Raw genomic sequence first — 27,459 nt, 5'->3', positions numbered from 1 at the left:
CTCTTTTTTTTAACATGAATTTCTTATGTAAATTTGCCGAGAGAAACTGTAGTACAACCCCATGCAATAGAATTTTTTCTGATGATGAAAATGTTCTGTATTTCAGCTGACTAACACAGCAGCCACTAGCCACAGATGACACTTGAATTGTAGCTAATGTGACCAAGGAGCATAATTTTTAACTTAATTATTAAATTTAAATCTAATAGCCACATGTGGCTAGTAGCGACCATATTGGACTGCACAGCTCTAGAAAAATATAAAGAAACTCCTAACAGTAGTTAACTGCTGGGAGAGGGCTGGGAATTGATTAGTTGGACAGCTGACAGGAGTGGGAGAGACACTTGTACTTCATACCTTTTTTGTGTTGTATGATTTTTTTTTTTGTTTTTTGTTTGGTTGGTTTGGTTTGATTTTTTTTGGCCACACAGTGAAGCATGTGGGCTCTTAGTTCCCCAACCAGGGATTGAACCCTTCCCCCCTTCTTTGGGAGTGCAGAGTCTTAACCACTGGACCACCAGGAAAGTCCTCCTGTTATTTTTAAACTAGGTGAATGCCTTACCCATCTCAAAAGTTAGATTTTTAAAAAATGAAAGTGAGGAATGAGGCAGCGAGGCAGAGCCCTCAGGCTACCTGTGTGGAGAATGAACTGGAGAGGGAGAAAGAGAAAAAGGGGAGACCTGATGTATCAGTCAGGATGCTGGCAAGAAACAGAAAGAAACTCAAAAGATCAAGTGCGCAGAGTTGATGCAGGTACTGTTCACAGTGTGGTTGCAAGGTTTCTTGAGCTCAGCACTGTTGACTTGTGGGAGGGATAGTTCTTTGTCGAGGGGTGGGGTGGGGGCTGTTCTGCGCATTGTAAGATGTTCAGCCGAATCCCTGGCCTCCCCCCATTAGATACCGGTGGCACCCCTCCCCAGCTGTGACAACCAAAAACCTCTCTCAGAATTGCCAGATATTCCCAGGGAAGGGCACAGTCATCTCTAGTTGAGAATCACTGGGCTCCATCACCAGTGTGGGATAGCTGGACACCCCTGGGACTAGCAGATGGGAAGCCATCACCACGCTTAGGTCTGATGGGACATAGGACAAGGGGAGGAAATGACTTTTCACGCCCCAGTGAGAGCTGGAGCCACAGTAGAGGGTCCATATGACAGGAGCTGTGGCCGTAGGTCGTAGAATGCAGCCACTGCCAAACCTCAGCTGGCAGGGACGGGAGAGGGGCGTCTTAATCACTCTCCTACCAGCCCCATCTCTTATGGGTTCCTTGCTAGGAGCAGAAGGCAAGGATCTGGAACTGGTGCCGCCCCTACAGACAGGTCAGGCTTCTGGAGCACAAAGCAGGGGTAGAAACAAGGAGAGTGCATTTGTGGGCAAAGGGGAACCAACGAGCATACAAGGCACTGTTGCTAGCTGATTAGGGGTGAGGCTGGCTGGGACAAAGGTCGGGGGGTGGGGTGGACAGAAGTGGGTAGAGGGAATTCCCTAGCGGTCCAGCAGTTCAGACTCCACATTTTCCCTGATAAGGGTGCAGGATTTGATCCATGGTTGGGAAACTAAGATCCCGCAACCTGCATGGCACAGCCAAAGAAAAAAGAAATGGTTAGATTCAGGGATCTTTGGAAGGATTCCATGGCTGATCAGATATAGGCAGTGAGCAAGAGGAAGGCATTAAGGACACGATATTCAGGTTTCTGCCCTGGGCAGCTGGGTTGATAATGGTGCCATTTTCTGAAATGAAGACAAGCAGAAGAGCAGGTCAGAGAAGGGCAATGGTGAGTTTTGTTCTGAATTTGCCTGTATTTTTGAGCACTTTGAGGTGCCTATTGGATGTGGAAGTGGAAATGTTCAGGTGCAGTAGGGTTCTACAGGTGTGGGGTTCTGGAGAGGGTTTTGGGCTGCCTGCAGGCCAGGGGACCTTGGAAGGTAGGGGGCCTTGGTGCCAGCTTCTCAGCATCTGTTCTGCTTCCTTCTAGAGATGGGAAAGGGAAGTCACCACCAGCTGGAGAGGAAGGAAGAGAAAGAGTGGAGAAGTGGTGACCCCTTATCATGAAGGGAACCCACATCCTGTACTTCATATTCCTCTTCTCCTCCCATGGGTGGTTTACTGGAGAGAAGCAAAGCTGAGGGGTGAGGCCTGAGCACAGGCCATGAAAGAAAGAGATTCAGGGCCCTTGTGTATATCATTTCATGAGCTGCCAGGCAGTTGTGGGCGGTTGGGAGGAAGAGGAATAAGTCACCCCATTGACCCCTGGCGCTTCCTGGAAGCTGGGGATGGAGGAAGCTGTGAGCCACTGGACCTGGGGTCCTGAAGCTGTGAGAGCACCCCATCCTGGACAACCCCGTGAGAGAGGTTTCAAACAAGAGCAGTTGAATTGCTGTGGATGACATGAGGCCAATGAGAACTCCAAAAGAAAATGGTAGTCAGTAAAGCTACCAGCAGCAACAACCCCTCATCTTAAGAAATTTCTTGGGAGTTTTTGAGAATTCCCTGGTGGTCCCACAGTTTGTACTCAGCACTTTCACTGAACCCAGGTCTACGCTTTCACTGCCATGAACCTGGGTTCAGTCCTTGCTCAGAGAACTAAGACCCCACAAGCTATGCAGTCCAGCCAAAAACAACAAAACAAAAAAACTTTCTTAAGAAAGTTTTTAAAAGCCAAGTAGTATGCAGAGCACTTCCTTTTATCCCATGCTAGTTAGGTGGCCAAGACAATGGAATCTTTTTTAAAATACAAATCTAATAACATTCATTGTGCCATATGAGGAGGCTGTTTTTACCCCCATTTGACAAGAAAATCAGAGCTAAGAAAGGTAGAAAACTTGGCTGGGCCTCCAGTTCCAAGGTTCATTCTCAGTCCACCTCCAGGCCCAGCACATTAGCCTCCCTTCCAGGCCATCTTCCTCCTCCCTCTGCCCCTGGCCCTGCCACTCCGTCTGGGCCGGATTCTCCCCTTCCTCCTCCTCCTCCTGAGATCTCCCCACTCTTTAGTCCCTCCTCTCCCTCTATGTCTGTATGGAAACAAAAGTCAAGATTGGTTTTGGTGGACTGCACTTTACCATCCTTGAGAATTATTTTCAATGTTGATCTCATGTATTGTTTCCGTTAAGGAAAAAACAATAAAAGCAAGTCATTTCATTTTAATATGTCTCTCTATTTCCCCCTAGTAATTCCGTTGACCTTCATCCTAATCAACAAGCATATTGGGTTACTATTGCTCCCGCTGCCTGGGGTCAGGAGCAGGTTTATTTTTCCAGCGATATTAGACAGCTTGGCTCAAGAGTCACCAGGGAATAACTTCAGGGGTTTGGATTGTTAAGTGTTTCAGAGAGCTGCTTATACACATGCCGCCGCCCTTTCCCAACCCCAGGCTCTCTGTGCCTACCCATTTTGTTGCTTAGACACTTGCAGTGGCCCTTGAGCGATGCTGCCTCCCAGGACTCCTCCCCCATCTGTGCCAGGGTCACCTTCCCAGAACACAGATCTCATCACATCCCTTCTCTGATTAAAGACTTCTCTTCCGTTCCCATGACCTACTAGATGAAGTCCAAGTAGCATGTCATGTGACGCCCTCCAAACCCTGGCCTCAGTTGACCTTACAGGCTTAATCCTGCCCACCCCTCACCTCTCCCCTGGTCCAGGTCCCACAAGCCACGCAATATCTTTTTAGGATGCTGGCTTTCCCATTGCCTCACCTTTGCTGGGGCCTTTTTCCTGCATCAGGGGTGTCTTACTTCTCCTTGATTCTGCACCCCCTCTGCCCCCCAAATCTGATCAATTTGTGCAAGCATTTCCTCTGCAAACCCTTTCACAATCCTGGAGTCTCAGAATTAGTTGCTTCCTTGATACTGTATTCCTTCCTCTAGTAGATTTCATTGGAGTCTAGCACTTGTACTAGGCTTCATGTTTCACTCTCCAGTTAGAGAATAAGCTTACTGAGGGTCTCTGCGTGATCATCTCCAGCCCGCACTCACCCCTGGCACTGAATGCAGTACCTGGGACCAGGCTGGTACTGAGAAATTGCTGACTTAAAATCCAAGACCTTCTCTGAATCCCATCTTTCTGATTCCTGGCTGGTCCCTCCTCTCTCAAAGCCACTTTGCCTCTCCTTTAGCCTACAAGTGACTTGGTTATTGCCCTGATGACAATTCTTCCAGGAAGTCTTCCAGGTTTGGCATCTACCGTAATGTACTCATCACCCTGAATTGTAAAAGCTTCATCTCCCCCATGAGTCTGAGGTTGCCTTGAGGGGAAGGGTGTGAGTCTAGCCAAGGGCAGGTAGCTAGGGGTAGTTCATAATTATACAACACTTTCCTCATCAAGTGTTCGCTTTGGTATGGTTTTTTTCTGGCTGTGCTGGGTCTTGGTTGGGGCACACGGGCTTTCCCTAACTGCGATACAAAGGCTTATCATTGCAGTGTCCAGGCTTCTCTAGTTGTGGCATGCGGGCTCTAGAGCACTAACTCAGTCGTGGTACACAGGCTTAGTTGCTCTGCAGCTTGTGGGGTCTTCCTGGATCAGGGATCGAACCCATGTCCCCTGCATTGGAAGGCAGATTCTTTACCACTGGACCACCAGGGAAGTCCAGCCAAGTGTGTTTTGAATACTTTATGCCTGTAACCTCATTTATGTGTCAAAACAGACATGAGCTAGGTAGCATTAGCCCCAATTTTAGGGAAGGGCAAACTTAAACTAGAGAGATTCTCAACTTGCCCAGAGTCACACAGCTAGGAAGCAGAGGAACAAAGGTTTTAACCCAGGCAATCTGACTCTCATGCTAACTTTTCCGCATGGCACATTATTAACTGTATAAATTGTATAATTTAGTGACCAGAAGTGGGATACGGCAATAAGAAGGCAGGCACCCCCTGGGCTTCTGCTCATCTTTCCTCAGGAGATAGTCCCACACCAGTCCCAGAGAGTTGCCCAAATGCAAGGGCAAGATCTGTGCTAATAAAGCATTCTCGGTGAGTTGCATTTTAATAAAGACTCATTGTTCTCCTCTGTCCAGGGAGCCACCCCATTTCCTGCTGCCCCACAGGAAGGTCCTGGGAATGGTTAACAGGGCTTTGCTGTTGAATAACCTCTGGTGTAGCTCCAGTAACAAAAGACCTCACAGCACCAGGCCAGCCGTCAGACCTCTCTCCTTGCTGGTGGGCACAATATATGGCTCAAAATCCTGAAATATGCACATCATTTTTGACCCAAGTTTCTCCACTCTGTATACAATTCATCAAAGTCATGTATATAAAGGAGTTCCCCATAACACTGTTTATGAGAATAAACACTGCAAGGAGCGGGGTGGGGGCAGAAACCTAGGTCCATCAAAAAGGGAATTAGTTTAATAAAATATAGGTATCTTAAGTAGTGGAAAAGTATGCAGCCATTAAAATGCTATTAGAAATCTATGTTTATTGATGTGGTAGGTTGTCTGTGAACTGCTGTTGTGTAAAAACACAGTTACTCTATAGCATAGGTAGAGTAAGGTTGTTTATTTCTGAGGGAAATACAGAAAGTGGTAACAGTGTTTGTCTTTAGGGAGGGGAATGGAGTGGCTGGGGCCCAGAGAGGAAGAATTCCTTTTAAATTTTTAATGCATCTCATGTGCTCAAAATTAGATGAATCATAATCCTGGATTCATGATACATTTGTATCATTGTTCTGTGCCTGCCCAGTTTTCAATTTGATTAATTGATTATGTTTAAAAATTTTTTAATTTATTTATGGCTGTGCTGAATCTTCATTGCTGTACTTGGGCTTTCTCTAGTTGTGGTGAGCAGAGGGGCTACCCTTCATTGTGGAGCACAAGCTCTAGGTACATAGACTAAGCATGGGCTTAGTTGCTCCACAGCATGTGAGATCTTCCCCGACCAGGGCTTGAACCCATGTCCCTTGCATTGGCAGGCAAATTCTTAACAACTGGACCATTAGAGAGGCCCATTGATTCATTGATCATTTATTTTATTTTTTGATCATTTATTTTTAACTCTCCCCGCAACCCAGGGGATAGAAGGACAGTACACATGGGCTCCTTCTCTATCCCAAGGTCTCTACATCCCCCCAAAAGTAACCCAATCTTCTGATGTATGTACCTTTCCTTTGCTTGCTCCCTTTGTATAATTGATACATGTATACTTATGATCTGAATAATATATTGTGTACTTGGATTTGTTTCTAATCTTTATAAGAAGAATATCATGCTGTATGGAATCTTTTGGAGCAAGTTTTTCCACTCGACATCACACTATGAAGATTCATTCATGCTGTTGTGTGTACCTGCTGTTTTTTTCATTGCTCTGTATCCATCCATTATATGAATGTATTGCATTTTGAGGGGCTTCCCTGATAGCTCAGTTGGTAAAGAATCCACCTGCAATGCAGGAGACCCAGGTTCGATTCCTGGGTCAGGAAGATCCGCTGGAGAAGGGATAGGCTACCCACTTCAGTATTCTTGGGCTTCCCTTGTGGCTCAGCTGGTAAAGAATCTGCCTGCAATGCAGGAGACCTGGGTTGGATCCCTGGGTTGGATCCCTGGGTTGGGAAGGTCCCCTGGAGAAGGGAAAGGCTACCCACTCCAGTATTCTGACCTAGAAAATTCCATGGACTCTATAGTCCATGGGGTTGCAAAGAGTCGAACATGACTGCACGACTTTCACCATTGCATTTTGAAAATCCATTATCTTGTCAATGGACACCTGGATTTTTCCAAATTTTTGCTATGATGAACGATGCATCTATGAATATTCTTGTACGAGTATTCTGCTGCACAAATTGCTGCTGTTTTCTCTGGTTAAAGCTGAGGAATGGGTGCTCTGTGGTGTGAGGCTTGTGCGTGTTCAGTTTTAGTGGACTTGACACGTACATTCTCACCAGCACATCAAAGGGACGCAGTTAATACCTGTTCTCTGATACCCCACGTCTAGTTGAGTTTTCTAACTTTGGCAATAGAATGAACGGGAGGCTTATTTCTCAATATTTACCCTTTCATTCCTTTCAAACTTTATGTCAGGTGCCTGTGTTATGTTCTCAGATAAATAAGTAAAATGCAAAGCTCAAAATGTCAGCTATGATTAACTCTAGGGTAACAGATGATCTTTAATTTTTCTTATTTTTGCTTATCTTTACATTAATTTTTTATACTAAGGCTATTTACTCCTTGTATAATTTTTGTAAAGAAGGAAGATGTATGGTGCTCCATATCAGTCATTGAGTAAATACAAATTAAAACCACCACAACACATCACTACACGGCTAAAACTTAAGAGTGCCCACACTGGTGTGGAGCATGCATGGAGCAACTAGAACTCTGATGCACTGCTGATGGCCTTGCAGTATGGCATAGTCACTTTGGAAAAAACAGTTTGGCAATTTCTTGGAAAGTTAAACATATGGTAACCATCTGATTTGGCGATTCTATTCATAGATATTTACTCAAGAAAAATGAAAACATATGTCCACATAAAGACATCTGAATATTCCCAGCAGTTTTATTCATAATAACCCATAACTGGAAATAGCCTAAATGCCCATTAACTGGTAAATGGATAAACAATTTGTGGTAACCTTACAGTGGAATACTGCTAAGCAAAAATGTATATATGTACAACATAGATGAATCTCAAAAATATTTCTGGAAAAGGCAAAACTATTGAGACAGAAAAGAGCTCACTGGCTGGATGGCCTAGGGGTGAACAGAGAGATTGTCCACAAAGGGCACAGGGGAATTTTTTGGCATGATTGAAGGTGTCCTATATCTTGAGTTGGGGGGGTCGATACATAACTGTATATGTTCATCAAAATTCACAAAATTTCACACCAGAAGGAGAGAATTTTACTATATGTAGGGCATACTTCAATGTTTAAAGATAGGCGCCCTTCTACAAGGCTGGATCACAACCTTGTTGTGGCAAATGGGGCTTGTGTAACTCAAAAGCTATGAGCCACGCCTAGCAGGGCCACCTAAGACAGATGGGTCATGGTGAAGAGTTCTGACAAAATGTGGTCCACTGGAGGAGGGGATGGCAAATCATTCCAGTTTTCTTGCCACGAGAATCCCATGAATAGTATGAAAAGGCAAAAGGGTATGACACCAGAAGTTGAGCCACCCAGGTTAGAAGGTATCTAATATGCTACTGAGGTAGAGCAGAGGACAATTACTGACAGCTCCAGAAAGAATGAAGTGGCTGGGCCAAAGTGGAACTGGCACACAGTTGTGGATGTGTCTGGTGGTGAAAGTGAAGTCTGATGCGGTCAAGAGCAATATTGCATAAGAACCTGAGATGTTAAGTCCATGAATCAAAAAAATTGGATGTGGTCAAGCAGTAGATGGCAAGAATGAACACTGACATCTTCGAAATCAGTGAACTAAAAACAGGGGAAAAGGCTTATGCAAAGAGAAAGAAGGCTTGAGAACTGTGGATTCTGAGCAGTGAGGAAAAGGGGGGTTTCCCTTGCTTTCCCTGGAATCAACAGTTTGTAGAACCTCATTAAAGTCTGAGGCCTGATGCCTGAAGCTCTGTCTCTGACTTGCTGGTGATCTGGAGCAAGTACCTTCCCCTCCTGAAAACTCAGTTGTCTTTTTTCCCAGAGAGGGGGAGGAATGCTCTGATAACCTCCAAAAAATGCACAAATATCTCCTGAGGTCTGATTCTCTGAAGGCTACCCACAAAGTGTTATAGATGTTCTTTTCCAATAACGAAAAATGTTTTTAAAAAGTTCTTCATGGAGCATTTAGAAGTATTTAGTGTTTTGCAGGTATCAATTCACTTAACTCTCACAGCATTCCTAAGAGGATAGAGTCGTTTTTACCTCCATTTTATTAAGAAGGAAACCTAGGCACCTAGAGATTACATATTAATAACAAGATCAGCACAGGTCAGTATCCCTGGACTTGAACCCAGCCCTCTCCTGCCAGGGTCCAAGCTCTTATCCATCACACAAAATAAATGCTGTTTCTTAGGTGAGGTTTATAACATCATCAGTGTCCAAGTCAGAAAAGACTGTGCTTTTATCCAGTTCAGTTTTTAAACTATAGGTCTCCAGAAGTTAGTGAGACTTCAAATCTATTCATTGGGTCAGGATTGCATTTTTTTAAAAAATGAAAAAGGGTAAAATAGAGAGAGTAAAACAGAAGAAAATAGAATATATCAGAGTATATTGCACACAGGAAAGTAAGTGTTATCTTGTGAAAATTTCAGTTTCAGTGTGTGTATGTCCCAGCACAATATAAATAGGGGCCCTGATTGGAAAAGTCTGAGTAACACTGGCTAATCTGATCTGTTTTAATCTGATTTTAATCTCAGTCTCAGGTTGAGGGGAGGGGAAGCTAAGGTCACAGGCCAGCCTAGATTCTGGTCGTCTTTGCTCCCGTGGCACTAGCCATTCAATCATTCATTGATTCAGTAGTTATCTACCTTGGCCTGCTTTGATCAGGCTCCACAGTGAACACCAGGAATATCGTGACAAGCAAGCCAGACCAGGCCCTGTCCTCCAGGGGCCTCGGTCTCCTAAAAGGAATTCAAAGCAGCTGATGTGGCACATAGTAGCCACCCTTTATATGTATATATATATTGCTTATTCTGTGCAATATTGCTCATTCAGACACTGGTCTGAAAGGTACTAGCTCACTTGATTCCTAGACACCCCTACATGTGAGGGTCTACTGTCAGCACCAGCAAACCTGTTTAATAGGTGGGGAAACTGAGGCACGGGGTCAATAACTTGCACATAACTATTAAATGGCAGAGCTCAGATCTGAGCCCAAACATCCTGTCTCCAGAGTCTGTGTTCTTAAGCACTACCCAGTTCTGCTTTTGAGGGGGTTCTGCTGTGTAAACCACAGCCCAGCAACAAATCTCACCAGGGACAGAGTAGGGGAAGGAGAGGCTTGCAAGGGGGGAGACCTTACTGCAAATACAGTCTCAGCATCTGTCTTTGTGCTCTTGGCTTTTTAAATTTTATTTTTAAACTTTTTAAAAATTTTCAGTCACATCATGTCTAAGTTGTGTCTACTAAGAGGAACATCTGTAGGGAACCCAGCCTCCAACCCAGCCCCAGCAGGCACAGGCCAAAACTTGGAATGAAGAAGAAGGGAAGTGGTTTGGGGGCCTCCAAGGTGGACTGGAGCTCCCTGGCTGGCTCTAGAAAGGTGGAGCTCTGCAGAGGGGCAGGGTTCCTGCCCCAGGGAGCAGGCACCAGGCAGACCATGCCCCCTACCTTTTTGAGTTCCTTGATGAGAGGAAGACCACCCTCCCCTGAGCAGCCTCCTCCTAATGCTGAAGGGTCAGGCTATAGCTTAAATGTTAGTTTCTATGTGCCTAGTATCTGTTCACTCTTCTCTAGGTGACAGCACCATCATTTTTCTTTAGGGGACCACACCTCCCCTGCTCTTAGTCCATGTGGTCCTAGAAGGCTGATTCCTCTTGCATCATGCCAGGGCGGGACACATGACCTGGTCTTAGCCAATCAGAACCACCTAGCTATCTCTCTGGCCACAGGCTTGGTTCATGTCTTCACATAAGCCAAGTCAGGGCATAAAAGTGAAACCTGAGACTTTTGCGGTACCTATTGGAAAAGTATGGTACTTAGTGGCTAGGATTGCTAAACTGGTGGGTTAGTAGCCTGTTTCTGCCTTGATAGAAGAATCAAGAAGAAAATCAACATAGAGGAAAGCAAAGACTGAGCAAGACAGATCTATGATGACATAATTTGACCACCTGGAGCTACCCAGGCCTGAAGTCCACCCATCATGTGCTTTTCAGTATGTGAGCCCTCAAATTTTCTTTTTCTCCTTAGGCACATATGTTTCTGGAGTTTCTTTAGTCTGCTTTGCAGACTCTAAAGCTCCATAAAAAGGGGCAGCCTCTGACACATGTGGTATTCAATAGAAAAGGGGACCCAGAAGTGAGCAGTTCTATTTATACTATATCCAACCTGCGGGATATCATCTGATAGGTGTTTTAACCTCCCTGAGCCTTGGTTCATGTCTTTGGAAAAATGGGTTCCTTGGTGTTGCCTGGGGGATTTGCAAACTGGATCGGGTGACTCCCCTGATCCTAATTAAAATCTTTCAATGGCTCACCATTGCTCTGGAGATGCAGTCCAAGCCACTGAGTGTGACTAACACAGCCCCTACCCTGAATCCTACAACACACATCTCCTTACCTGCCTGCTGGGTCTAATTTCCGCCTCTTTCTCCTCCAGCAAAACTGAATCATCTGAAAATGCTGAGCCCTCCTCCTTTCGCCCAGGCAGGCACACTCTGGCTAATTCAACTTAAAATGTCACTCTCCCACAGAGCTTTCCCTGAGCCCCTGTGCCTTCTCTTCATGGCCTTGTTAACCTTGAATCATCATCACCAGGGCTATCCTCCAACCAGGATCACTGATATGGCTATTCTAATGGCTAAAATACAGTATTGAAAAATTTTCACATCAGTTGGTAATCAGCTGCTTCCCTGAGTCCCTCAAGGGGCCCCCAAACCCCAGCCCCTCCCACACCCCCACGCCTCCCCACGAACCGATCCAGCAACTGAAAGGGTAAAGTCGGCACAGCAGGAGGACTGAGGACCTTATGGTGCTGTGTTGATGTGTTGGCTGGTATTCATTTTTGATTGGCCTGGGTCTACCAGTTGTTAAATATTAATGTCATCCTTGCTTATTGCCTTGGATCATAAATACCTGGTTCCCTTGTCTTATTCCACCAGACTGAAAGCTCTCTGAGGATGGGGAGGCACCTCCCTCACCAGCAAAGCACTAGGCACATGCTGAGTGTTTACTGAATAAAAGGACGGATGAATGAGTAAATTAATGACTGTGCTCTAAAATGTTGGAGAGTCTTTCTAGGAAATTATGGACCCCCATCCTCAGTCTGAACTCTGGAGTTTTCTCCTAGACTTCCGGTGAAAACCTTGCTCTTTGCCCAGGTTTTATTGCTCTATTGGTCTCCACCCCTGCAAGAAGCTGTCTCTCCAACTGCCACAGTCTGGCTCCTGTCTGGTCAGCTTCACCTTCCCTTTCTGCAAGAATTGTACTCTCTCTGAGAACTGCTGGGCCCGGGACAACCAAGATGCACCCCTTTCATCAGCCCACGAGTAGGTGAGCACATGCGTGTATGCTACACACACACATATACGGTGCTCACTGACTCAGTCTCAAAAAGCTCAAAATCATAGTTTTTAGAGGCAGAAGCAAACTAAAGGATCCTTCCAGCCAAGCCAACTTGCTTCAAGTCACAAGGTCAATTCCCTATACTGGGCTCTAGCTGCCTCCTGGAGTTTGGTATTAGGTTGGCCAAAAAAGTTCATTCAGGCTTTTCTATAATATCTTACAGAAAAACCTGAATGAACTTTTGGGTTAGGATTAGGGTTGTTGTTCAATTGCCAAGTCGTGATGGACTATTCTCCACCCCATGGACTGCAGCATGGCAGACTTCCCTGTCCCTCACCATCTCCTAGAGTTTGCCCAAGTTCATGTCCATTGAATCAGTGATGCCATCTGACCACCTCATCATCTGTCTCCCCACTTCTTCTTCTGCCCTCAGTCTTTCCCAGCATCAGGGTCTTTTCCACTGAGTCACCTGTTTGCATCAGGTGGCCAAAGTATTGGAGCTTCAGCATCAGTCCTTCCAAAGAGTATTCAGGGTTGATTTCCTTTAAGATTGACTGGTTAAGGTTAGGCCAGGCCGAACATGGCACTGAGTGATTTTTCTGGCTGCTGGTCTGGAGAGGGTTGGCCTTGTCCACCTGGATGTGAGACTAGAAAGAGCTCTCTCTCCACTCATCACATGGACAGGTCCCTGGCTCTGAGAAGAGGGATGGGGGCTTCTGTGCTTGAAGGTGGGAGGCAGGAGCCACAGGTCTGTGGAGCCTTATTTTGAGGTTCTATATTCTCTAGCTCTTCTGTAGCACCTTATCTTTTTGTTTTATTTTTTTATTGTAGCACCTTATCTTGAGAGACCAGCTACAGAGGTGTTTGTGCCAAGAGGGGGCACCGAAGCCGTGTGCTCCCCCTCTCTGAGTGAACCAAGCGATCCTGCTGTTCATGTACTCAGGGACTCAGGGATTCCACCCAGTGAAAACCCAGCCCTTGAGCTTCGTTAATGTGGAAATAATAATAGTTAATGTTTACTTAGGACTTCCTGCCTTCCACGTTTACCTAGGTTATTTTACCCAATTCCCACAGCTGCCCAACAAGGTAGGTGCTATTATTAATAGTATGCAGATAAGGAGATTGAGGTCCAAAGTGTTTTAAGTGACTCATTCAAAGGTTTAGAGCCAGCAGGGGGAAGAGCGGGATTCAGACCCAGGCAGAAAGGCACTAACATCTGTGCTGGGAACGATTTTGCCTTATTGGTCCTGGACCCAGAGCATCCACCTGAGGCCTGCTTCTGCCATGACCTCACTGTTCATCTTTCTGAGCATCAGTTGCCTCCTCTGCAAGATGGGGAGAATACCTTTTGCTCTGTGGGCAAGTTGGAGGACCATATGGTTCGATCCAGGACCCAGCTCTCAATATTACCCCTACCCTACCCCTCATGTACTGGAAGCTCCAGCCTGGCTAAAAAAACAGTAAAAGTGAAACTGTTAGTTGCTCAGTCATGTCTGTCTCTTTGTGACCCCAAGCACTGTAGCCTGCCAGGATCCTGTGTCCATGGAATTCTCCATGTAAGAATACTAGAGTGGGTTGCCATGCCCTTCTTCAGATTTCCGACCCAGGGATCAAACCCCAGTCTCCTACATTGCAGCCCTTCTTCAGATTTCCGACCCAGGGATCAAACCCCAGTCTCCTACATTGCAGGCAGATTCTTGACTGTCTGAGCTACCAGGGAAGCCCCCAAAAACGGTATTTGCCACCCCTGGGTCTGGAATGTAAGATCAACTCAACAGACCATTTCTTGCTAAATTAAGCAAGGTTTGCCTCTTATTTCAAATGGCACCTGGAAATAAAAAGCTGGCCTGATCTCAGCAGTACAGCATGGAGATGAAAAGGCTTTGCTGCTGCTGCTGCTAAGTTGCTTCAGTCGTGTCCGACTCCTAGCGACCCCATGGACTGCAGCCTACCAGGCTCCTCCGTCCATGGGATTTTCCAGGCAAGAGTACTGGAGTGGGGTGCCATTGCCTTCTCTGGAAAAGGCTTTGAACCCATCAAATTCCAGCTCTGTCAGTTAACATGTCACCTTGGGCAGACCTCTTTACCTCTTGAGCCTCTGCTTCTGAATATATAAAATGGGCATAGTGAGAGCCCCCAAAGTGTTGTATGTTGACTGATACTACTTAGAGTATCATGAGTTCTGACAAATGGTAGCTGTCACGTTTCTTACACACTATATTATAATTACTGGCATTTAGCACAATACTGGTACCTACTTAGAATTCAAATAATATTTAATAAATAAGTGGATGAATGTTGACCTGTCTGCATCTTTCACCTTATGAGTTTCTTAAGGGCAGGAGTCATATTTTGTTTATTTCTCTGTCCTCATTGTTGAGCAGAGTAGCTGCTGGCACATGGGAGTGCTTAATAAATGTTTGTTGTTTTCCCTAATGGTATAATAGATGTGGGCAGCCATCATCCATGGTGCTAAAACCACAAGGTGAAAGGCTGATGGAGAATGTGATAATAGAAGGATCAGGATGACACCAGCTGAATCTTGGTATCCTAAAAGTGAGTTAGCCAGTTTCTTACTTCCTGATATGATGCTATAGGGGGGACTCCATACCAGTTATGAAATATTTTTGCCTGAAAAAAAATGAATCTGACTCAAATCAAAGCTCTAGATCTGAGTACCAGTTTCCATGTCATATGGGAGAGAGGGACATGGTAAATGACATCCTGAGGATGCATTCAGCCAAATATAAAAATGCAAGACCTCTAACAGGACAAGTGACCTGGCATCTTAAAAACTAAATGCCACTTAAAAACAAACTCTGTAAATTTGGAATTACATCAAAACAGAAACAAGCAAACAAACAAAAATCTGGAATTACATCAGAACAGAAGCAAACAAACAAAAAAGAATCTGTTCATTCTCTTGATTGTGTTTATGGTTTCAGAGTATTTGTATATGCCAAAATGTCAAATTGTCTACTGAAATACATGCAGTCAATTATACTTCAAAAAAGCTGGACAAAAAAGGATGGGGAGATTTTTACAAAGATAAAGAGATGCAAGGGACATACAGCCCAATGTAAAATGTGACTCTTGCTTGAATTCTGATACAAAAATATTATAGGGACTTCCCTAGTGGTCCAGTGGCAAAGACTCCATGCTCCCAGTGCAGGGTGCCTGGAGTTTGATCTCGGGTCAGGGAACTAGATCCCACCTGCTGCAATTAAGAGTTTGCATGGGGCTTCCCTGGTGGCTCAAAAAATTGATGCTTTTGAACTGTGGTGTTGGAGAAGACTCTTGAGAGTCCCTTGGACTGCAAGGAGATCCAACGAGTCCTTCCTAAAGGAAATCAGTTCTGAATATTCATTGGAAGGACTGATGCTGACTCCAATACTTTGGCCACCTGATGTGAAGAACTGACTCTTTGGAAAAGACCCTGATGCTGAGAAAGATTGAAGGTGGGATGAGTAGAGGACAACAGAGGATGAGATGGTTGGATAGCATCACCGACTCAATGGATATGAGTTTGAGTAAACTCCAGGAGTTGGTGATGGACAGGGAGGCCTGGTGTGCTGCAGTCCATGGGGTTGCAAAGAGTTGGACGTGACTGAGCGATTGAACTGAACTCCCTGGTGGCTCAGAATTCACCTGCAAGGCAGGAGACATTGGTTCAATCCTTGGGTTGGAAAGATCCTCTGGAGAAGGAAATGGCAACCCACTCAAGAATTCTTGCCTGGGAAATGCTATGGACAGAGGAGCCTGGCATGGTATAGCCCACAACTAAGACCTGGTGTAGCCAAATAAGTAAATAAATATCTTTTATTAAGTTGTTTAAAAAAACATTTTTTAGCCTTTGGACAATATTGAGGAATTATTGGGAATTTTATCAGGCATTATGACTCAGTTGGATGATGGTCATGTTTTCAGAGATGAAGACTAAAATATTTACAGGGGAAATTATCTTGGATTTGTTTTTAAATATTCTGCAAAAATAAAAATGCAGGGGTACATACCTATTGGAATGCCCAAAATGTCTGGAATACTAACACCACCAAGTGCTGGTGAGAATGTGGCACAGTGGGAACTCTGATTCACTGCCAGTGGAAATAAAAAATGATGCAGCCACTTTGGAAGCCAGCGTGGCCTTTTTCTTTTTTCTCCAAAACTCAACAAATATTTACCATATAACCAGCAGCCATGCTTCTTGGTGTTTATCCAAAGGAGTTGAAAACTTACATCCACACAGAAAACTGCACATAGATGTCTATAGCAACTTTATTCATAATTGCCAAAACTTGGAAGCAAGTGAGATCCCCTTCAGTAAGTGAATGGATATGAAAATTGTGGTACATCACAACAATGGAGTATTATTCAGTGCTAAAAAAAGAAATTAGCTATCAAGCTAGGAAAAGCCATGGAACAACCTTGAATACATATCACTCAGTAAAAGAAGCCAGTCTGAGGTCTCTATACTTTGTGATTCCCACTACATGACATTCTGGAAAAGGCAAAACTTTGGACACTGTAAAAAGATCAGTAGTTGACCGGAGTTGGGAGGAGGGAGGGATGAGCAGGCAGGCCGGGCACAGTGGATTTTTAGGGCAGTTCATCAGCTGGTAAAGAATCTGCCTGCAATGCAGGAGACCTGGGTTCGATCCTTGAATTGGGAAGATTCCCTGGAGAAGGGAAAGGCTACCCACTCCAGTATTCTGGCCTGGAGATTTCCAAGGACTATACAGTCCATGGGGTCACATGACTGACTGAGTGACTTTCACACATACATCAGTTTTAATAAAATGCACTATTGTGGTAGGGGTTGTTGATGGGAAGGCTATGCATGTGGGGAGGAGGTATTTGGGAAATCTCTGTATCTTCTACTCAAATTTGCTATGAACCTAAAACTACTTTTTTAAAAATAGTCTTAATTTTTTTTCAATTTGAAATGTATTTCTTCTTTTTAACTGAAGAATAATTGCTTTACAGAACTGCCTTAGTTTCTGCGAAGCATCAACATGAATTAGCCACAGGTATACATATGTCCCATCCCCCTTGAACCTCCCTCCCACCTTCCTTCCCATCCCACCCCTCTTGGTTGTCACAGAGCCCCAGTTTGAGTACCCTAAATCATATGGCAAATTCCCATAAGAAATAGTCTTTTAACTTTCTTTTTAAACTCAAGGATGAAATTATGAAACAAGATTTGATACAACGTTTACATGTTACAAAATTATACAAATTGCAAAAAAATAACTTTTGGAGCTGGATGATGGATACATGGTGGTTTATTATATTATATGCTGATGTGCATTATACTATTTTCCTTGTGTTTGAAATAAAAATGTTTTTTTGTAGATTGAGCTGGAAGAGGTGGCACCCTATCAGTTACCACATTTTAACAGGAGACTGAAGTGGGATATCCAGTTTTTTCCCCTGCCTGCCAGCAGGCAGCCCAGCAGAGGTGTCAGGAGACCTAGGAAGAGCTGGTATGGAGCCTCATCTCCCCCCTCAAGGGGAGCCTGATCCAGCTGCAGTCCCCAGCAATTCCATCTTCCCTGGGGTTCCTCCCCAGTGGGCTAGGGGGTTGGTCTCCTCTTGGTAGGGGTTAGGGGAGAGGTGCCCCTCCCAGTTTGAGTACTGTTATCATCACCCCTTTGCCAGAAGATGAAAGGGGAAAGACTGCCTGGGGAGTTAATCTTTAGCCTCCAGACTGACCTGTTGCCAGGACACCCAGGAACTGAACGTCCTCCGAGACACACCCTGCAGGCACTAAGGAAGTCTGATGTTGGTCATGCCAACCATGAAAGCCTGGTTAGCACCAGGAGTAGGGTCTGTTGTCCACCTGGGGTGGACCTACAAGGCCCCAGTTAATGCCTGAAATCCTACCATTTACATTGGACTGGCCTTCAGAGAGACCTTGACTCCAAGATTTTGATTTTTCTTCCCCGAAGTTGAGAAGCTAATGAATGCCATGGACCTTACCTCCTGCACCAAAAGATTTGCTAACAATCTCAGGGGTATCACCCCACGGCGCCCACCCACAGACACCAGGTAAAGGACACTGGGTGGAGTTTACTAACTAGTTTCAAAGTTTTCCTGCCTTTGAAAGAATTATCCCAGTGCTTTCTTTAAAATGCGAATGACTCTGGGAAGGTCTAAATGACTAAACAGCCCCCATGAAAGAGATTTTCCCAGGAGAGGTCAGGGATACAGAAGAGACTAACAGCCTGGGGGTGAGGCGTCTCCTTGGGGGCTCAGTTTTTCCTGGAAGCTAGAGGGGAATGCGAGCTTCCCTGGAAGCTCAGATGTAAAGCATCTGCCTGCAATGCAGAAGACCTGGGTTTGATCCCTGGTTCAGGAAGATCCCCTGGAGAGGGAAATGGCAACCCACTCCAGTACTCTTGCCTGGAAAATTCCATGGATGGAGGAGTATGGTAGGCTTCTGTCCATGGGATCACAAAGAGTCTGACACAACTGAGCAACTTCACTGGTGACAGGGGAATGCATTGAGCCTAGGGAGCTAATAGCTGACTTCATTAGCACTTCCAAGAACCTTGTGAATTAAGTACTACCAACATCCCCATTTTATGGATGAGGAAACTGAGACTGGACATGCTACCTAGCTAGTGGTAGAGTAGGATTTGAACCCTCCATCAGCCTGAGGTCAAGCAGCAGAGGCTCACCTTCGCTCATTTGAGCCTCTCAATGAAATATCCTTTTTTAATGGAAGAAGACATTGAGGCAGTTCACGGAGGGCCACACAATGCTCTGTCTCCACAGGGACACCCCGTGGGTCCCCTGTTCACCCTGGCTCATCCTGGACAGCTGAGGGCTGGCAGCCCATTCCCTGGAGCTTGGAGTAGGGCTTGCCGAGAAGTCTGAAGCAAGCTGATGCCCAACCTGTCCTCGCTGCCTCTAATTGTTCTCTAAAATCCTTTATATTGAATTATCAGAGTTTAATGGAGGAGTCGATGAGAGCCGCTGTGGAGTTGCAAGGCCAGGGCTTGCTGAGAGGAAGAAAGCAAAGCCCTAAAGGCTCCCTGGGCCAAGTGATGGTATAAAATATGAATTTTTACATAACTGAGGGAAAAAAAAATAAACGGATGAGCCACCCCATGGGAGAAACGCCTCTCTGTATTTCCATTATCTTGGTTAATGTGCAGTCCTGCTGGAGCCCCAGTGGGAAAGGAAATACTGGAGCCTTTATCCTCCAAACCTCTTGGTGGGTTAAGAGGCAGAAATCCAAATGGCCTGGGTGTGTGCTCAGAAGCCCATTAAAATGGAGGGGACAGGTTGGGGCTAGGGAGCTGTACTGACCTGAAACAATGTCTTGATTTGAGACAGTGCCCCTTCTCTGGGGTTGAGAAAGTAGCCACAGTGGGCTCAGATTCAGCTTTAACTCTGGGTGAAATATTCTAAACATGGTCTTCCCCATGAGCATAGGGGATAGGGGCTGGTTCTTTCTAGAGAACAACCTCCACACTCAACACTGACTGAGCATTTGCTACCAGGTACCAAGTACTCTGTTTAATGATTTTCTTTCTTAAAAAAATATTATTCAGCCTTCTATTATATTTTTTATAATTTTATTTTATTATTATTATTTTGGCTGTGCTGGGTCTTTGTTGCTTTTCTCCAATTGTGCTGAAACGGGGCTACTCTCTAATCGTGGGGCTCAGACTTCTCCTGGCAGTGGCTTTTCTTACTGCAGAGAACAGGCTCTAGGATGCGCAGACTTCAGCAGCTGCGGCTCCATGACTCTAGAACATAGGCTGAGTAGTTGTTGCCCACAGGGCTTAGTTGCTCCGAGTCACGTGGGATCTTCCCAGATCAAGGATCGAACCTGTGTCTCCTGCGATGGCAGGCAGATTCTTTACCGCTGAGCCACCAGGAAAAGCCTGAGTGATTTTCTTATTTCAGCTCCTAAGGACCCATTTCTACAGATGAAAATACTAACTTGCTCAAAGTCACATAGCTACACACTGTAGTTTTTGTTATTGTTGTTGTTACTGTATTTTTCCAGCTTTGTGTGTTTGTGTGTTAGATGCTCAATTGTGTCCAATTTTTTTGTGACCTCATGGACTGTAGCCCAACAGGCTCCTCTGTCCATGGGATTTCCCAGGCAAGAATACAGGAGTGTGTTGCCATTCTCTTCTCCAGGATATCTTCCTGACCCAGGGATTGAACCCAGGTTCTCTGGGTCTCCAGCATTGCAGGCAGATTCTTTACCACCTGAGCCACCAGGGAAACCCATTTCCAGCTTTGAATAAGTGAGTGAAAGTCACTCAGTCGTGTCAGACCCTGCAACCCCATGAGTTATACAGTCCACGGAATTCTCCAGACCAGAATACTGGAGTAGGTAGCCTTTCTCTTCTCCAGGGGATCTTCCCAACTCAGGAACTGAACCCAGGTCTCCTGCATTGCAGGCAGATTCTTTACCAGCTGAGCCACAAAGGAAGCCCAAGAATCCTGGAATGGGTAGCCTGTCCCTTCTTCAGCATTTCCAGCTTTATTGTGATATAATTGACATAGCTCTGAGTACCGCTTATCTCCGTCTCATCACAGCCTGGATGGCTTCCCAGAACCACGACCCAGCTGCTGCCAGTGTCGCCACCCCGGTAAAGGAGCTGAGCCCAGCGGGGGTGCTGCCCAGGCCCCATGGGCAAGAGGCTACAACAGGAGCTGATGACTCTCATGATGCATAGCGATAAAGGAATTTCTGCCTTCCCTGAATCAGACAACCTCTTCAAATGGGTGGGGACCATCCATGGAGCCGCTGGCACAGTATATGAAGACCTGAAGTATAAACTGTCCCTGGAGTTCCCCAGTGGCTACCCTTACAACGTGCCCACAGTGAAGTTCCTCACACCCTGCTACCATCCCATTGTGGACACCCAGGGTAACATCTGTCTGGACATCCTGAAAGACAAGTGGTCCGCCCTGTATGACGTCAGGACCATCCTGCTCTCCATCCAGAGTCTGCTCGGAGAGCCCAACATTGTTAGCCCTTTGAACACACATGCCGCCGAGCTCTAGAAAAACCCCACAGCTTCTAAGAAGTACCTGCAAGAAACCTACTCAAAGCAGGTCTCCAGCCAAGACTCCTGACCTGGGATGTCCAGCTCTCCTTGTGTTCTTTTTTTTTTTTCTTAGGCGGTCTGTCTGTGCCTCAATGTCTGTATAGGACTCTGTCTTATCTGTGGTGTCATTTTTGTTTTGTTTCTGTTTTTTAAATTAAGTGTGGTTAAACCCTTGTGATGAATATATTAAATAAATACATTTTGGGGTTTTTATAGCAAAAGAAAAATAATTGACATATAACATTGTATAAATGTATCAGAAATAAAATGTTGATTTGACACATATATTGCAAAATGATTACTACCATAATAACTAACACTTAGCTGAAACATACCTAACTCATTGCTAACACCCCCATCATATCACATAATTACCATTTCTTTTTAAACACACTGTAGTTCTGATCATGCTTCAAGGGTAAAAGGAAAGATAATGTCCCTTACATGAGACATTGAAGTGAGTTATTTGCAAATGACAGGTTTGGCTGATCTCTGATGGATATCTTCCTGTCAACATTAAAGGACAGATTGAAACCTCCAGCTTCAGCTGGAAGATTATGTGGGGCCACATGAGCTGAAGCCAATAGAACAGGCGGTGGAGGTGGGTTCCAGTCTTCTATCTTTCAAAGTCGCTCAGTTGCGTCCCACTCTTTGCGACCCCATGGACTGTAGCCCACCAGGCTCCTCTGTCCATGGAGTTCTGTTGGCAAGAATACTGGAGTGGGTTGCCGTTCCCTTCTCCAGATCTTCCCGATCAGGGGATTGAACCCAGGGTAAAGGGAAAGATAAAGTCCCTTGCATGGGACATTGAAGCGAGTTATTCTTGCAGATTCTTTACCATCTGAGCTACCAGGGAAGCCCCCTACTACTTCCTACTGGCCTCAAATTCTTTATGCCTGGATTGTCCCTCTATTAAATGGGAATAATAGCACAACTCTTGTGTTGTTTTGAGATGAAATGAGATAAGATGGTTAATGTCAAATGCTTAGCACAGAGCCTGTGACACAGTAACTTTTAATGCCGAGTATCAATCGTTATTGTCCCTCACATCTGCATAGAGCTTTTGTGGTGCACGAAACATTGGTCTTAATTAATTGTATGACAACTTCAGAACAACACAGGAAGGCGTTTGTGATTATTTTACCATTTAGTAGGTGAAAAAACTGAGACTTTGAAAGGGAAGATTCTGCCCAGTGAACTGATTTGTCAATTCAAGAACCGATGGAGATCTGAAGTTTAAAAGACAGTAGTTAAAAGGTAAAATCTCTCTGGCCCCAGATGTTAGTGAGCCACCGCGAGGCTGGTATTCAAACCTAATAGTAATAGGAAACGTCGAGCCCCTACCATTACGTTACTCTGACTACTCTCAGGTCACCCGGTCTGCTCGCGGCTCCGGGGCGGGATCGGGGGCGGAGCGTCCGCCCAAGTCAGCGGAGGAAGCGGAGGCCTTGCCGCGCCGCTCATTGGTTGAGGCCGGCAGGTGCATCCTCAGCCAATCCTGGTGCCGGGGGCGGGGCCGTCGAGGCTCACCTGGCTCCCGCGGCGCCCCGCAGCCCAGTGGCGTCCCGAGCCTCAAAGCACCTGTGAGTTCGTAGAAGTTCTGCCAGACTCTAGCCCGGCCCAACTCAGCTAGATCCTACTCAGCCCGCGCCCGGCCTGCCATGGGCCCTCGGTGCCGCAACCTCTCTGCGCTCCTGCTGCTGCTGCAGGTACGTTGGATCCCCTGACTGCGCGGGATGCCTTCCGGCCCCATAAGCCGCGCCCCAGCCCCCAAACTCTTCTCTCTTCCTCTTCTGTCGTCCCCTGCTCCCTCTTATTCCAAAAAAATTTGGGTCCAAAGGGCCTGAATGGCCCGGAAACCGCCGCGCTCTGGACTCCATGGGGAAGGGAGTGGGAGAAGGAGCCAGTGAGGGTGAAGGGCGAGTATGGCTTTGCGGACGGCCTCCCGCAAAAGCCAGAGGTGGGGGCGCGCCTCGCTGCAGCCTCCGGGTACTCGGGTGGGCGACGGGCGGGGAGTAGAGGGCGGGGAGTAGGGATGGAGAGCCCTGGTGTAAGTCCTGGCGGAGCCGGGATAGTGGGAACGAGGAAAGGAAAGCGGAACCGGTAGATAAAGGCACCTGCCCTGTAAAGTGTAGTGAATAGGTATGCCCCCCACCCTCCCCGGGATAAGAAAGGATGTAAAGAGGTTGGAGCGCCGGCGGTCTGAGGAACCGGACTTAGGAGTGCGAGCGGTCCGGGTATAGGGAGAGTGGAATTGGGAAGAGTAAAGATGCCTCCAATGAAATTGAAAAGGAGACTTTCAGGAAAGAGCTGCTGAGGCTGGAGGTGAGCCAGCAGCCTTCCCTCCTGAGAAGTCCTGAGGGCTTGGCGGCCACAGGTTTCCGAATGAAAGAGTTTGACGTGGCTGGCTGGCTGCCCTGTGGGAAGGAATGGGGGGAAATGGGGGTGGGGGAAATGCGGGAGAATGGAGGTGGTGCGGGGTTGGGGGCTTGGGGGGGGTGGGGCCGGGTGGGCCCACCCCTCCCACAGTCCTGGTGCCAGCAGAGGGAAGGGAGGCGCTGTTGGTTTCGGTGTGAGTAGGAGACACCCCCCCCCAAGTCACCCCGGTTTCATACCTTTCCCCTACCCCAGGTCTCATCGTGGCTCTGCCAGGAGCCGGAGCCCTGCATTCCTGGCTTTGGCGCTGAGAGTTACACGTTCATCGTGCCCCGGCGGAACTTGGAGAGAGGGCGAGTCCTGGGCAGAGGTGAGGGCGCGCCGCCAGTGTCCCTGGGGTGGGAGTGGGCAGGGTCGGAGAAACGGCGCTCCTACGCCCGCGAGCTGGACTGGGCGTGCACCGTCTTTCCTGGCTCTGGTGACACACCTTTGTAGATTACACAGATGCGAGGATCTAAACTTTTGCCAGGATAGAGCGTTGGATTTGAGGGGCTGTCTTGTATGGTTGACTTAGTTATGGAGGACACTTAGGGGCCTTCAGTGTGTTCCATATTATCCTGACCACTTTAAGTCTGGTGGGGGAGGTGGTAATTCCCGTTTTTTTTTTAAACAGATGAGCAAATGGGAGGCTCAGGAGGGTGGAGTCCACTGGCCCCAGGGTCAAAGTAGGAATCTGATCTAGGTTCTGACTTCCAGGCCCCATTCAGCATCTCTGGGATGACTGAGGAGTCCTCTCTTGGTTACCAGGCTGTGGCTTTTGCTCATAGAGATGAAAAAAAAAATTTTTTTATACAGGTACTGTTTCCCCAAGGAATAGTTGCACGTGCGGTTTTTTGGTGTTATTATTATTATTTTTTTTTAAAGCCTGGTAGCTCTGACTCAGGGAATGAAAAACAGACACAGTGTACTTCTGGGTCTTATCACTGTGATAATCAGGATTCTAGATTTTGGTTTGTTTCACTTTGCCCGGGAGTGAGAGCAAGGAAAGGTTGGTTTCTCTTCTGGTTTCACTGATCTCCAGGTGCTTATTTTCTACCAAAGGACTTTCTCCTCCCTCTTGATTTAGTTGATTGGACGAGTATCATAACAATAAAAGAAACATTTTTTGAAAGGAGGACTCACCCACAATACCCCTAAGGGGGTTCACTGTTTATTCTTCCAGTGTTTGGTCATGTGAAAAATGCAGCAATCATGCTATAAATTTTTTTTTGAACTTTGGAAATTGTTCCAACAGTAGGCGATTTTTTTTTTTTTAAAACAGACAGACTGCAGTTTGATTGATTAAACATATTTGTTTTTTCTGAGGCCCGTCTGTGTTGTGTGGAGCTTTCTATTGGGTCAAAAAGGAAAAAATGAAGTGTTGTCTGCTTGATTTTGCAGTGGGTCCCCCGTTACTTGGCCCATCTCAGATTGATGTTCTGCTGGGCCCTGCTGGACCCCAGGAGTGATTGAGGACTTAAAGGAATACCCCACCCTTGCCCTTGGTATTTCCCATTCCAGCAGGTTGATGAGAAATGTCCCAAAATGTCCCAGGACCTGCTTAGAGGACACTGTGGTCTATGGGCATGTAGGTGGCAGTGTGGGTGGCCGGGGATGGGTATCAGTGGGGAGCAGAGACTGGCTTCTGGGAGGAGGCAAAGTTGACTGAACCTTGAATTCAGGGCAGAGTTTAGAAACTGTGTGTACATCTGTGTGTGGGGTATTGCGACACAAGTATTGGTCACTTTGTTTTCTTTCACCAAGATATCTGGTAACACCAGAGGTGGGCTAGTCTAGTTTTTATCCCCCACCCCCACCATCAAGTTCTTATATCTGATATGATATTATTATTGTTACATGATAATATTATTACATGATAATAATACAAATATTATTATTATTATTATTAATAGCCACACCTGTTCACTTTTGAGCCAGACTCTGGGGCAGTTGTATCACGTGTATTTCACCTCATTGAACCTTATGATGGTGGGCACCATTGTTATTTATGTTTTGAGATGAGGAAACTGGAATTGCCTCATAAGGCAATTCCATACTCTGCTCAGGGATCAACAGCTGGCCTTTCTCCCATTCCTTCCTCATCTCAATCTCAAAAAAAAAAAAAAAAAAAAGAAAGAAAGTGTATTTGGGGAACTCGTATGCATTGTGAAGTTCTCCTCGCTGTATGCCCTGGAGAGCAGAGGTGGTGATAGACCTGGACCCTGACGGGGGCTGGTGGTGATGGAGGTGGACCAGACCCAGTGGGAGGTGGAAGGAGCCTGTAGCTGGTGGTGGTGATGAGAGAAGCAGCCTCTGGTATACTGGTGCTAATGATATTGGTTCCAGTTCCCTTTATGTCTATACACCTGGTGGCTCAGCAGTAAGAAATCAATGTGCCAGTGTAGGGGACCTGAGTTCAATCCCTGGGTGGGGAAGATCATCTGGAGGGGGAAATGGCAACCTGCTCCGGTATTCTTGCCTGAAAAATCCCATGGAGAGGAGCCTGGTGGGCTATAGTCCAAAGGGTGAGACATAACTGAGCACACACACACAGAAACACACACACCTAGCCCCACTCAACAGACTTCCTGATGTTTAATTTTTTTTGGCCTTTTTGGACCATAAGGTCTCTTTCCAACCCATTGTGGACTTGCCCCAGGATGAAAGTGCCCTTCTGGTAAAAACATGCAACTTCAGGGAACTGGCTTTGTGATTTTAAAAAGGCAACCAGGATTTAGGGAGGCAGCCTCATTTCCTTTGGACAGTCCAGGAAGATAGAGGCTTCGGATATTATTAGTGCCAGGTTTAAACATTGGCCCCGTGGGAAATTTGCTGCATGCGAGTGTGAGAACAAGGAGACTGTGATGTTATGTCCACAGGTGGCTGAAGAATGTCAGAAATAGGGTTCTGACCAAACTCAGGGGGTCTTGGGGTGTAGTTTTCTGGGTCCTGTGCCCTGTGAAATGGCTGAACCCCACCATCTCACTCAGCTTTGTATTTATTACTTTGGTTTCTCTCCAGGTTTTAGAATGGAGAATGTTCAAACAAACAAAAAACACCAAAAGTACAACTGTAAATTCGTCTTTAGAGTTTCTGATTAGTTTCCTTTTCTTTTTCTTTTTAAATACAAACTTGTTTGCGAAACCCAGGCCTTAGTTTTGGGTCTCAGGAGTATTATCCTAGTGCACTCAGCTTTGAGTTGAGGGGTGGTGTTAAAAAAAAAAAAAAAAAACAGGCAGGCTTTCAAACTGATGGTTTCTTTGCTTCACTTCCTCCACCACCTGGCTTTAGGCAAACAGGGCTTATATTTTGCATTTGAGCTCTGACTGCTTGATGGATGGCCCTTGCTCACAGGCACCCACCTGTGCGGGTTAAATACACCCATTTCCCCCTCCTTCTAAAAGATGTGCTGAAAGGTGATGGAAACAGTATGCAGGCCCCTTAGTTAAACCAGTCTTTAAAAAGCAAATATGGAAGCCTGCTTGGGGTTACCTTACATCATAAGACCCCCACTTCCCTGCCCCTCAAACTCCTGGACGTCATTTCCCCTTACTGGCTCTGATGAGGATTGGTGCCCAGACCCTGGGGAAGGGGATTAATGGACCATCATCCTGCCCTTGCCTTTGTGTCTCATGAGAAGTGGCAGAAAAGACCTGAGGAAGGCCACCTAAGGAAGACTGGTGGCCGCTGCTTCTCTACTGGCCACTAGAACTGCCTTTCCCCTCTGCTAGGGAAATCCCTGTTTGCTTTTTGGGGCTTTTTATTGGGTGAACCTTTTTCTGGAATGCTCCTTCCAGCCTCAGATATGCCAGATGCTGAAATAATCAGCTCTCACATCTCCCAGAAGCTGCCAAAACCC

General features: G+C 46.1%; 2 protein-coding genes across 2 annotated transcripts in view; both read left to right on the top strand.

The window, feature by feature from the left end:
- The first annotated feature begins 20,641 nt into the window (after positions 1-20,641).
- Positions 20,642-21,406, top strand: LOC120872746 (ubiquitin-conjugating enzyme E2 C-like). The gene has a single exon (XM_040253355.1). It carries the CDS (start codon positions 20,764-20,766, stop codon positions 21,139-21,141), a length of 378 nt encoding a protein of 125 aa, XP_040109289.1. The 5' UTR covers positions 20,642-20,763; the 3' UTR covers positions 21,142-21,406.
- Positions 21,407-22,319: 913 nt separating this feature from the next.
- CDH1 (cadherin 1) overlaps positions 22,320-27,459 on the top strand; it is a 73,587-nt gene continuing 68,447 nt past the window's right edge. Inside the window, exons 1-2 of the mRNA XM_040253258.1 lie at positions 22,320-22,894; positions 23,817-23,931. Of these exons, the coding sequence (XP_040109192.1) occupies positions 22,847-22,894; positions 23,817-23,931 (163 nt within the window). The 5' untranslated portion in view covers positions 22,320-22,846. The remainder of the gene's footprint in view (positions 22,895-23,816; positions 23,932-27,459) is intronic.

The sequence above is a fragment of the Oryx dammah genome, unplaced genomic scaffold (genome assembly GCF_014754425.2).
Source record: "Oryx dammah isolate SB20612 unplaced genomic scaffold, SCBI_Odam_1.1 HiC_scaffold_13, whole genome shotgun sequence".
Classification (NCBI taxonomy): Eukaryota; Metazoa; Chordata; class Mammalia; order Artiodactyla; family Bovidae; genus Oryx; species Oryx dammah.
Note: the sequence above shows the minus strand (reverse complement) of the source record. Positions and strands in the feature narration are given on the sequence as shown.